General features: G+C 43.5%; 1 protein-coding gene across 1 annotated transcript; it reads right to left on the reverse strand.

Annotated features, from left to right (window-relative positions):
- Positions 1-1,346: 1,346 nt before the first annotated feature.
- Positions 1,347-12,411, reverse strand: si:ch211-112f3.4 (EF-hand and coiled-coil domain-containing protein 1). Its single transcript, XM_049579929.1, has 9 exons — positions 11,631-12,411; positions 9,299-9,743; positions 9,071-9,205; positions 6,507-6,586; positions 4,813-4,948; positions 4,589-4,730; positions 2,560-2,676; positions 1,700-1,769; positions 1,347-1,595 (listed from the first exon to the last, which is right to left on the reverse strand). Exons 1-9 carry the CDS (start codon positions 12,220-12,222, stop codon positions 1,426-1,428), a joined length of 1,887 nt encoding a protein of 628 aa, XP_049435886.1. The 5' UTR covers positions 12,223-12,411; the 3' UTR covers positions 1,347-1,425.
- Positions 12,412-12,871: the final 460 nt, after the last annotated feature.

Here is a 12,871-nt window from a genome sequence, read left to right on the forward strand (position 1 = left end):
AAACTGCTCTCAAAGTGAAGCTAACTCCACTCCACAGAGACACGTCCACACACACACATCTGCCCATTAAAACTTTGAAAACTTGAGTGATCCTTGAATGGAAAGTTCTTGTACCCATATGATCTTCTGTGGTCATTGGTTTGGTTTACTATCTCTTAGTAGCTCCACCACAAAATACAAATCATGTCACATATTTCCCTTGAGAGATAAACTGCATTCGCATTGCTATCTTGGTGGTTCAGACACCCTGAGGGCAAGTTGAAGAAAAAAAAATTACAGGCAATGTTGGCCAAAACCTAAGTTTATCTCCCAAGTACAAGTCTTATCACTATGTACCGGATTTCATCTCCTACAAAGATAGATACAGGATGTTATCTCCTTTGAGAGAGAATATCTCGTACATTGGAGATAAACTTTTTGGCCAACACTCACTGCAAAAAGAAAAAAACAAAAAACAACAACAAAAAAAATCACCCTGTTTCCCAGGGCTTCTATAGGTTACATAGGATTGTGTATCTGCAAAAACTGATTTTTATTTATTTAGGTAATATTTTTTGCAATTTTGGATGTTTAACAATGTGCATCTACATCCCAGCTCTCATTAACTCTGTGTACTGACCGAAAGATTGAGATTGCGGATACAAGCGGCCGAAATGAGTTTCCTCCGTGGGGTGGCTGGGCTCAGCTTTAGAGATAGGGTGAGGAGCTCAGATGTCCAGAGGGAGCACATAGAGCTGCTGCTCCTTCACATCGAAAGAATTCAGTTGAGGTGGTTCAGGGCAATTGATCAGAATGCCTCCTGGGCGCCTCCCGTTAGAGGTGTTTCAGGTACCTCCCCTAGGAGGGCCCCGGGGCAGACCCAGAACACACTGGAGGGATTATCTATCTCATCTGGCCTGGAAGCACCTTGGGGTCCCTCAAGAAGAGCTAGAAAGCGCTGCTGGGGACAAGGATATCAGGGTGGGTGCTTTTCTCGGCCTGCTGCCCCCGCAACCCGGCCCCGGATAAGCGGATGAAAATGGATGGATGGACTTATTTATCATGTAAAACCTGATCCGCTTAGAAGTATATGAATTGCTATATGATTGCTTCCAGATCCAACAGTAAGTGACCAAACTGTTTGATCTATTTGGGACCTGCAGTGAAAAACTTTGACCTCCAACAGTGATGCTGAACACAAGATTATTTTTCACAATGCCAAAGCTCTCCGCATTAACTCTCACTGAGAACAAAGGGTTTGGATAAAAATATTTAATCATTTGTATTAAATAGATAAAAAAAAGACAATACAAAGAGTAAATAAAATCAAATTTTAAATACACAAAACCATTTTTAAAATATGGGGTACAAAATATGAAAGTTACACAGGTGCAAACAAGCCAAAGATACAGAGAGGGAAAGGTAAGTACCACAGCAGTAGCTTATTTAACAGGAGATGAGCAGAGGGTTGACGCTGCTGGTTTGACACCCTGAAGATGAAACCAGAGGTTTCTCTCTGCTCTTTTCGCCTTCATCATCCTCTCCGTTTCCATGGAGATCCCTGGAGGACAGCTGGACACAGAGGGCGTCAGCTACCTGCAAGACCTGAGATGGACCTGGACAGGGAAGGACAAAAGACAATTTCAGCGACAAGTCACAAGCAACACCATGAATGAACTAACTGTGGATACCTCAACTGGGAGATGCAGAGCACACCTACCATTTCCACTTCTACTGCACACATCCAGAGTATCCATCACAATCTTCCCCAGCTCCCTGCGGGACACGTTCTACAGATACAGTGAGAGGTGTCTTATTTACTTTACTTTATGTTTTTGTTTTAAATTTTATTCATAGAAACAAACATACAACAATATGAAAAACATACCAAACACCAAAACCTGTCAAAACTCCATATCAGGCATATTCAGCTTCATATCAACATAGACACATACAGTAGCACCTTAAATTGTCAAGCCTAATGCCATATTTATATCATTAAAGAGCCCAAAGAGTTTAGTATTTAAAAACCAAATAACAACATGAATAAATTGTGTAAAATATATACTAAAAGTAATATAAGGTACTGTTGAATTGTTTTCTAGAGTTTTATGTGAGCTCATGTTTACCTCACAATAGAAATTTTTACTACAATATTACCTTTTTTAAAAGTCATTTATTCCAAACCCAATAACACTTTTATTTCACTTTTATGTCATAAAGGGCAGTGACAAGAAGTGACATTATGAAATATAACTTGACATGAAATAAAGTGTCATTGGGGCAATTTTGAAATAAAAAACAGTCTTTTGAAAAAGTTTAAAATGTTATTTCTTTGTACAATGTGTCCTTGCAAAATAAAGCAGCATTAAAGAAACATTATAAAATATAAATATAGACACTGAAGGAATCTATCATAGCAGCTCATCATCTCCATGTACTAGGGTGGAAACACTAGATGGCAGTGAAGAGGCGTGTGTGTGTGTGTGTGTGTGTGTGTGTGTGTGTCTGTGTGTCTGTGTGTGTCTGTGTGTGTCTGTGCGTTGTATGCCTGAGCTGAATGGTGTGTGTTGTGTGAACCTTGTTGCGTAGCTGCAGCAGCAGTGTAAGGCCATCTGTGAGTTTCTCCTCCAACAAAGACAGACGAGTCTTCTCTTTCTCCTCCAGCCTTGTCTTGTCCTCCTCTTCCTCAGGCCTCTAGCAAACATAAGGAGAAAGAAATAAACGCAAACATTCCCCTAAACTATGTGGTACCTGGTACCTACCTGGTTATGTTTGCTCTGAGGATCTCTGGTCTGGCATACTGCAATGAATTTGCGATTTATCTCGTCCAAACGATGGACGGACCAATGAACGCCGGGGGTCTAGCAATTAGCCAATCAGCGCCACGCTGATGTCAAGCTGTGCGTCGGTGGGTAACTGGTGAGGATAGCAACAATGGCGACCGCTACAGATCCTACAGACCACATTAGCGATGCTATCGAGGTATTTCGCCACTACTCGCGTTAATGGAGGACCAAATTAAGGAAGCTGCTAAACTGGATTTAACGGCGATGCAGCTGGGCATGCACAACAACGGAGACATTTTAAACGGGCAATACTCACTTGTTTTCAGCACCCCTGAGGCATGGATACTAATGACGTCAGATTCTGGGTGAGTCGTTGATCTCTACTGATTGGTTAGGGAAAAATCTAATTCCCTCCCCCTTGTAAATCGCCTTCAGTGGAGGCGATGTCAGACTGAAGGTTCTGGGAGCTTCAGTCTGACACTCAGGCTAGCCAGAAACTGCAGTTCCTTAAATGGCCATTTGAGGCTGACTCCAAGAGTAAATAAATCCCCAAAGTGACCATGTTAAAATGCCCAACTTTACAGTACAAATAAACATGTTCACAGCCTGGTCCAAAATCTGGTTCTGGTCTCTAGAGCTGATTTCCCCGATCATGAAACTGTGTGGGGGTGAATATTTGCATTGCATTGCCATAGTTAAAGCTATATCAGTGTGTTTTCAGTTCATAAAAGCTAATTGCAGTGAACACCACCGCATCATACAGATGTAAGTTATACATGTTTTGTTGCTCTTACTTCTAATAATGTGGTCAAATACAAGCTGCCTGTTATGTTTGTTGGGTCTGTAATTATTTAGTACCGCAAACAATAATATGAGTGTTGGGGTGTTGGTGGCTTAGTGGTAGAGCAGGCGCCCCATGTACAAGGCTGCTGCAGGGGCCCGGGTTCAACTCCAGCCTGTGGCCATTTCCTGCATGTCACTCCCCCTCTCTCTCCCCCTTTTACACTTGTCTGTCCTGTCAATTAAAGGCTAAAATGCCCCAAAAAATATCTTAAAATAAACAATAATGTGAGTGCTGACATTAGCTTGCTGGCTAACGTTAGCATTCACTAGCTAGCTAACTTGCTCCTAGCTACGGCAGCACATTTTAAACAGCACTGACATTGTGGCGTAAGTTTGGTTTACTACACTGCTGAAATGAATGCACCATGCAAGAAGTACGTAGTGTACATAGTGTACTACATTGAAGTGTACTAATGGAAGTATGCGATTTCAGACACACTCTTAGGGTCAGCTTCAGCCTCTCGTCCAAATATGGTCACGTCTTCCAAAAATACAAGATGGCAACGGACAAAGAAATGACAAAATTGAGGCTTTAAAATGGGAGTCCACAAACCAATGGGTGATGTTATGTGGCTACATCCATTGTTTATACAGTCTATGCTGTGGATGAAGAAACATGATGATGGGTGAATTACACCTCAAAGGTTGAAGCCAAAGAGACTCAAGTTATTTAAACAAGAGCATGTGACTGTATCTTCCTTCTCTTTGAACTCTCAAGACATTTTTAAAAGCCTAAATCAAAGTTATCCTGCTAAATGAACCAGCCAAATTACTGGCAATACATAATCTGACAAGCCCTGTTCAGTTTATCCTACAATACTGTATTAAGCTTACTTGTTTGGTTGTTTGGCCACTACCCAGACAGAGGTTTTTTTCATTAGCTAATCCAACATTAAGGCTCTAGATCTTTAAAGCTGTTTGCAACATAGTCTGCACTTTGATCTGTTTGTCATCTTAACCAAGTTTCTCTCTCCCACCTTTTCTCTGCTTCCGTCTGGCTGCTTTTGGTTTTGTCCCTGCCAGCTGCAGCTCCCCCTGCTGTCCTTAAAAGTGTTGATGAGGTTTTTATCGTGCAGGTGACTCTGAGGGACAAGGTGATGGACCACATGGTTCTGACATCTGCAAGAAAAAGAGAAGTGATGTCTTACATTTGGAATGGAAAAACGTGTCCACAGTGGTGCTGTGATAGATGTTTGCTCACCCTTTGCCACAGCCGTGCAGTCGGTGCTTCTTCACCTCCAACAGGCAGCACTGTCCTTCCTCCCTGATTCCTCTGTCCTCCTCCTCTTCATCAGAGGCAGCTCTCCCCTCAACTGCTCTCTGCAGACACTCTGTCTCTGCAAGCAGTATAAGCAGTTACTTTACTGGCTCATTCAGTACGTTTACATGATACTTGAAAAAAACGAATTATTGCCTTAATCCGACTATAACTGGACAACTGAAGTGCATGTAAACGCGTTACTCCGACTAATATCGGAGTTCTCCAACTCCGATTAAGACACCAAGATAATGCGATTGGAATTCGATTTTCTCTGGCATGTATACACCTTAATCGGAGTTAAACTAGACAATGCATGTGCGCACGCTCCACACCCCCCGCGCTAGCGTATGACCCCGGAACAGAGAAGACATGCTATTGTTGTAGCCCTCCAACAGAATACAGCGTTCTTGTCTGCCTCTCGAAATCACCATGACCACGAGGGATAGCGTGCACCTTATCTGCACAATCAGTAACGCATACATTATGTACGAGATGAACAAAGCTGTACAATTATCCATCTTGCTGTTGTTCGAAAATGCCGGTCTGTCGCCTGACTCCAGTTGTTTATTATTCAGTGACGTAATAGGTCAACTGGAAAGGGGGCCGTATTAACCCGCTGAAACGAAGCATATCGCCACCTAGTGTTGAGGAGGAGGACACGTTCCCATCAGTAATTCGATTTTCTCAGTTGCATGTAAACTGGGACGAGGACAGAAGTCCGATTAGACGCCAAAATCGAATTTTGAGCATAGCTCGATTAAGCTGTGCATGTAAACGTACTGACAGACACCTCAGTGGTTAAGGCTCCACACATTTGCACCGGTGTGGATTTTTTGTTTGTTTTGTTTTTTTCATGGTGTGATCATTAATTTTCCTTTTGCAAATCACTGGTTAATAAATAATGTTCTGTGTGCCCTGTAGACCTTTTCACAGCAGACATTTGGCATGTCGCAGCAGGAAAACCACAGGTGTAACTGATAATATTAACAACAACTGCATTCTGTTTGGGTGTGTCTATTCCTGGGTCCTGGTACTGTTCATGCTGGCTCACTGCCTTACTGCAACACTTGATGATAATGAGCCATTAATTACAAAATTTGTTCCACCTGTGCTTCTCCTGCTTTTACCAGTAAACATGTCGCTGTGATAAAAGGTATATTGCAGAGACAGACTAGTCACTGAAATAAAATGTTGGCATTGTACATTTCTGCAAACCAAGAGTACATTCCTTTTGCACATTTCATACATATCATATCAGTGTTTGTAAAGCGATGCAGTATATGAGCTAACATTTGCTATCAGGAGATAATGGGGATGGTCGATGGCATGACACTTAGATGAGATGCCTGGCAAGCTGCAACCCACTGCAGACCACTGTCCAAGACCAAGGCTGGGATAGTGGAATGAAAAGCAATTGTCAGCGTTGTTGAAACATAAAGTTTTAATGTATCCACTACATAATGGTTTGCAAAACCGTACAATCCCAACAGCTTCTCTGGATTGTATATCAACAACTCCTGACAAATAAATGTTGAAAAATGTTGGTCACCATTGGATGGAAAACAAAGAGTGCAGTCTGAACATACCTGTGATCCCCGATAGCTTAGTGATCAATTGGTTTTCCAGTCACTCACCTGTCTTGCTACTGCCGTCTTCTGCACTGCGCGGGTATATTTGTTGAAGGGCAGGGTCAGGGATGCAGGTGCAGTGGGATCTGAAGGTGGTAAAGGTAGAGAACATGCCAGAAATGAATTGCAAATCAGCTGATACTGTGGATAGATGCTCCCTCAGTTGTGCATTTATATGTGAGTCAGGGTTAGAGGTTAGGGGCTTAGGGTTTCTTCTTTCCACTCTGCTAGCACAGACTACCTGTGGAACCCCTTGTATCTTGCCATGTTTCATGATTTGCATTGTGTGAAAGGGTGATCAGGCAGGAGAGGCCAGATAAAGACTTCTGGGATCAGGTAAGTCAACAAGCATGGTGCCTGAAGTGTAACAGAGCATGTCAAAGACATCCATCATCAAACCAAGTGAGGGCAAAACAATCCTGACCTTCCATTCTTTCCATTGAGTGCCTCGTGGGGGCCTGAAGCTTCCTAAACATAGAATCACTTGTCTTCCACATTATATACTGCTGTCATACCATACATACTGATACTGTAGGATTAGGCCATTGTCAGGCTGATATTGTGTCCAGCCCCAGCTTTAAGTGAGACCACCCTGTAATGGAAAGGCCCCACATTTTGACCTTAAAACACACTATGTGCTGTTGATGTGTCTCGTCTAGATGTAGTTGGGCACTTGCAGGTGTCCATCTTCACTGGGTCTTGACCTAAAGGTCAAATCAGTCAAAACTGGCGTTTAAGGATATGTTCACTATTTTCCATACAAGTCTGTATCACAACGCTAGTCAGGTATCCATATGAACATTTAAACTGTTTTCTCTTGTTCCTGTTCACACCAGGCATTAAAAGATCCCTGTCTTTCTGACATACTTCCAGTTGCAGTGTCAATGGAAATGTCGGGGGACGAAATCCACAGTCCTGCTTTTGTGCAAAAATATATTATAAAATGTATGGGAAGTAAACGTGGTTTCAGCAGTCAAGTGAGAGCAGTGTGAGCGACTCACAACAGTAAAACCAAAGCAATGAGCTGAAAGACACCTATAACATGCTGTAGAGATGATAGGAACTGCAAAGGTGTTAATTCTCTGAGGGATCATCTTTACAAATGACTCCTTTCACAATCATTTGGTTCTGCACAACAGTCAAGTTTCTCTTACAGGCTACATCTATGTCTGTTAAAATGTGGATGCTCACACAAATCTTGCCTGGACACACAAATGATCTTTACAATCAGCACAGTTTCAAGGTGGACACCAGAGATTAGTATCACCACTTCAGTATCGAACCAACTGTCTCGCCTTCTGTTCCTGAGATATGACACTGAATAATGGCCAAAAAAACTTTTTATGCAGAGCATTATGATATCACAATGTTGACCTTTGACCTTTTAGATATAAAATGTTATCACTTCATCATCCCACTAGACATTTGTGTGAGTTTATTCAGTTTATTCTCCAATTTGACGAAATTCGCTTAAGGTGTTCTTGAGATATCACCTTCACAAGAATGAGACAAGCTCAAGGTCACAGTGACCTTGAGCTTTGACCACCAAATTCTAATCAATTCATTGGTGAGTCCAAGTGAACATTTGTGCAAAATATGAAGAAATTCCGGGCGGCACGGTGGTGTGGTGGTTAGCACTCTCGCCTCACAGCAAGAGGGTTGCCAGTTCGATCCCGGGCGTGGGAGCCCTTCTGTGTGGAGTTTGCATGTTCTCCCCGTGTCAGCGTGGGTTCTCTCCGAGCACTCCGGCTTCCTCCCACAGTCCAAAGACATGCAGATTGGGGACTAGGTTAATTGGTAACTCTAAATTGTCCGTAGGTGTGAATGTGAATGTGAGCGTGAATGGTTGTTTGTCTCTATGTGTCAGCCCTGCGATAGTCTGGCGACCTGTCCAGGGTGTACCCTGCCTCTCGCCCGATGTAGCTGGGATAGGCTCCAGCCCCCCCGCGACCCTCAAGAGGATGAAGCGGTTAGAAGATGAATGAATGAATGAATGAATGAAGAAATTCCCCCACGGTGTTCTTGAGATATTGCGTTCAAAAGAGTGAGACAGACATGGTCATAATGACCTTGATCTTTGACCCATGACCATCAAAATCTTATAATTTCATTGTTGAGTTCAAGGGGCCAAATTTGAAGAAATTTCTTCAAGGTGTTGTTGAGATCTCACATTCATGAGAATGGGACTAACGAATGAAAAACCCAAAACATAATGCCTTAGGCTATGGTTATCGCCAGCACAGAGGCATAAAAATATGGCAGATGTGTCTTTGACAGCCATCAAAGCAGGTTCAAACTATCTCTTATGCATTGCGCATGTGCATATCTTACTGTGTGTACAGTCTGGTCACTGTGGAGGGTTAGAAAGAGTTTTTGTTAAACATGAATACAGTAGTGTTTGTTGAAAGTAAACCCTTACACACTTTTACCCAACACTCCAATTCAGATTGTGTGGCACATGTGTAACTTGAGCTGCCGGCACTGGTGCATTGAATTTCAAATGAGTAGAGCGCGGAGGCAAATGATGTGTAGTGGATGTACAAACATGTCTGTTCACACAGTGTTTGTACCTGTAATAGTGTAGTTCAGTCTCCAGTTGGGTGATCCTGGACTGAAGCTGCGGCACAGACTGAGCCTGCTCCTGGATCATCCGGACCCTCTGAAGCCCCAAGCTCAGAGCCTCCCTGGCCTCCTCTGCCCGCCTCCTGATGAAGATCATCCAAGATCATTAAACCATTCCTGTAACATCTATCCATGTCGTCATTCAAACATCATCAAGTTAACTACAGAACTCCAACCTGATCTGACCGTTCTCCTTCCTCAGTGCAGACTCCACCCCATGAAGCTTGCGCACCTCCTGGTATGCCCATCGCAGCTCCTCCTCCAGACGCTCATTGAATTTCATGGCCTCCTCCAGTTGCCCATCACGTGAGGAGCGGATCAACTTCAGCTCCCTGACAAGGGGGTCCCTGATGTCCCGTCTCCTCCCCACCTTCCTCGCAGCATCTCCTCCGGCACCACTGCTTTGTCCTTTAATCCTCTGTGTTGGTACCAGTTTCCCCTGTACGAGGGTGATGGAAGATGTGGGAGATGAAACTGTGGACTTGAAGTTGGATGAAGAAGGGAGGGTACGACTCCTCTCCCGTCGGAGTGCCACTTCCAGGGCCAGGCAGCGAGCATCGCTCCCCTGCAGCGCCGAGCGGAGGTCCTCCACCAGCTCCCTCAGAGCAGCTACTTCATCAACTATAGGGACACAGAACAGTTTTAAGATGCAGTGCAGATAACTTCTCTGTCCTCTGAAGTTGATGTTCTTGCTATTGCGTAACTAAGAGGCATCTCGCTCAGTGTGTGATGGGAACTTGTAGACAAAATAAAGGCCTATATTCATTTGTATTCCTCTGTAATGTAGCACAGTGTTAACAATGATATTTATACTATGCTTTCTCAGACTTTGAATTCAAACCATTGTGTGACCCCGCCAAAAATATATAATTTAATAATTAAATTAATACCATAAACATGTGTGCGACCAGTCAACTAATGACCCCAAATGATGACTATTGGTGGACGAGGAAAACTGTTAGTCTGGGGCAGTCCTACACTTTGTTTTTTGCTGAAACTCAAGTCATGTATGACTGCAAACTCAAGGTACAGTACTTGTCCTTTACTTCAGCATTTACATTGTGTGCTATTTTCTTATAAGTGCTTAAGCACAATTTTGAGGTACTTATACTTTGTTTAGATAGTTCCACTTAAAGCTCCTTTCTACATCTACTCCACATTTCAGAGGGAAATATTGCAGTCTTTACTCCACTATGTGACAGTTTAAGTTATTAGCTAGGAAACAAGACAAACTACATTTAAAAAACACATGATCAGCTTATAAAATACCACACACTGTTGAAGATTAAATCAGTGGCTCCCCACCTTTTTGGCTTCGCTTATATTAAAACAAACAAAAAAACAGTCGTGTCCCTTTGTCGTATTTCAAATATCTGAGTAGGCAGCAGTTCCAAAGAGTGATTTCCTTTTTAAAAAAAAATTTTTAAAAATTGTTAAAGCAACAAATAGGCAGTGGCACCCCTAGACATTTTTAATGGGGTAGCCAGATGGGGTGGCACACCAAAACAAAAGCCAATAACTGAATTTCAGGAATTCGAATATAGGCTGTTAAAGTACACAGGCTTGTTGAAAACTGTGAGTAGAGGAATCACATATTGATATACTTTGGTTTTGTACACATGCATTTTTGCTAAATCCTTACTATTCAAAACTAAACTGAAAGTGAAATTTGTTTTTTCTCTTTTGAAAGTCAGACTCCAATACTACAATTTCTTTCTTCTTTTCTTTGAGCCTATGTTTGGGAAGCACTGAGCATACGACTGGAAAAATGAGACTTAGATTATACTGCAAGAGTTGTGTGAGAGTTTGTGATTGGATGTGATGATACTTTGTTGTAGTCTGACATGGTCCACAGTGGCCCCAGCGACCACCCCTTGGTGGCGCCACCGCAAACTATCATTAATCATCACAGGACCCCTCAGTTTAATCTTGTGACTCCTAGCAGAGGGCTCGACCCCTAGGTTGGAAACCACTTAACTACCTAATCCAAAGATCTTAAAACCAGCTCCACCTCGATCATACAACATTATAATGCTTGCTGAACGGACATTAATGCACCAGTGTCAGCAATCTGATGTTATGACGTATCAGTCACAGAGGACTCTTTTACAGTGTTGCATTGGAGCAGTTGCTTCTGTAAAGGGTGTGAGTGCCTCCAGCACTGTGTAGGAGAACAACAGAGTGACAGAGCAGGTGGTGAGTGTACAGGAGATGGAAAAGATGAAGAACAAATCAGGTGTCAAAGCACAGTGTGTTGGGTGTTAAGATCAAATAAGTTCAAGTAATTTGTGCTTAATTGCCTACTTCCTCTCTTACCACACTCTCCTCTCTCAAGACTATCATTACTGCTCTGTGCATATGAGCAGATTAGACAGTGTGGTTCTGTGTGTACAGTTAAAACAAAGTCCTATACATAAACTGTAATAAGCTTCATGCAACAGTTAACCCCCTCAGTGGTCACAGAGGGCTTTTCAGTGCAATAACACATGTACCAGACACAGCACCTACCCGACTCGCGATCCTCTGCGGTTCGACCTTTACTCAGTCTGTTGACGGATGCAGTCTGATCCCTGGTCAGATCAAAACTCACACATTTTCTCCGTCTGACACGCGGCCACCGGAGCCGTATCTGTCGCTCCACCAGCTCCGTGTCCTCAGTAACGGGCAGGCGCCAGGCACACTCCCCGGTGCCTTTACGCGCACTGCGCACACGGAAATATCCACAAAGCCGCGAGTGGAAGTCTTTAAAGGACAGCTGTCTGGGCAGCACGGAACACACATCCTTAAACTCGTCATTTTCCTCATCCCTTTCTCCATCTTCGATTCCTCCTTTCATTGTCCTCTTTCCTTTCCCCGCTCCGGTGAGTCCCAGCACGGCGCATAGCGCGGTGAAATCCTCCGCCGTCACCGTATCGTCCCGGTTGGGGTAGGCCAGGTGGTGAAAGACCTCCTGCAGGTACTGGTCTATTCCAGTAGCCAGGACGACGATTTCGTTTTCCACGCCGGGGTCGGGGCAGTGGTGGTGGGACAGGGCGCTCCGCAGCCACTCGCTTTTACGCGAGGGCTGGACGCGCGGCAGAGCCGATGCGGTGCGCTTCATGACTGTACATGAAGTGAGTTTTTCTTCACAAGATCTTACCAAATTAAAATCAGATCACAGGAATTAGCATCGGATATTATTTCAGAACAGAATGACGCTAAAACGCACTCCCATTCCCGGTGCGGTTTCAGGCTACGTAATTCCAAGTAAACCTCACTCTGGATTCCTTCCCGGCGCGTCAAGTCAAAATCTGATCCCCTCGGGTAAGAAGAAGTCTCACTGTATCGACTCCACCCTTTTGTGTGCACATTCTGACACCGCGCGCGTGTGTGTGACTGTACCCGCAAGGTGCTTACACTGCTCAGTGCACAGTTAAGAATGCAAGAAAGTGAGGCCAATTTCAGTGCTATGGTTGTTTGATCTCTATTACAAAAGTGGATCACATATCATGTATTGCCAAAACAGTTTGTGGGCTGTATCAGTCTCACAATGTTCCTCCACAGGTAGCACCAAGCAAAACTTCTTTGGTGAATTTAGCTGACAAATGATTGGATTTATGTCAGTGGGGTTTTGAGGTAATGACATAATTTGCAGGGACTTAGGGCATTTTGTGGCACCTGTCATCCAAACCAAACCACAACAATCCAGAGTGAGTCATGCTGGGTTTTAGTTTGCACCTTTTATCAAAATGAATCTTCAGTGGATCTGA

This window comes from Epinephelus fuscoguttatus, linkage group LG1 (assembly GCF_011397635.1).
Source record: "Epinephelus fuscoguttatus linkage group LG1, E.fuscoguttatus.final_Chr_v1".
Lineage (NCBI taxonomy): Eukaryota > Metazoa > Chordata > Actinopteri > Perciformes > Serranidae > Epinephelus > Epinephelus fuscoguttatus.

Excerpts from the sequence above, each read along its gene's own strand:
- si:ch211-112f3.4 (XM_049579929.1), bottom strand. The coding sequence starts at position 12,222 with ATGAAGCGCACCGCATCGGCTCTGCCGCGCGTCCAGCCCTCGCGTAAA. Across the intron at positions 9,206-9,298 it reads AAGGAGAACGGTCAGATCAG|GAGGCGGGCAGAGGAGGCCA; the intron begins GTTGGAGTTCTG and ends GATCTTCATCAG. Across the intron at positions 4,949-6,506 it reads AGACGGCAGTAGCAAGACAG|AGACAGAGTGTCTGCAGAGA; the intron begins GTGAGTGACTGG and ends TACTGCTTGCAG.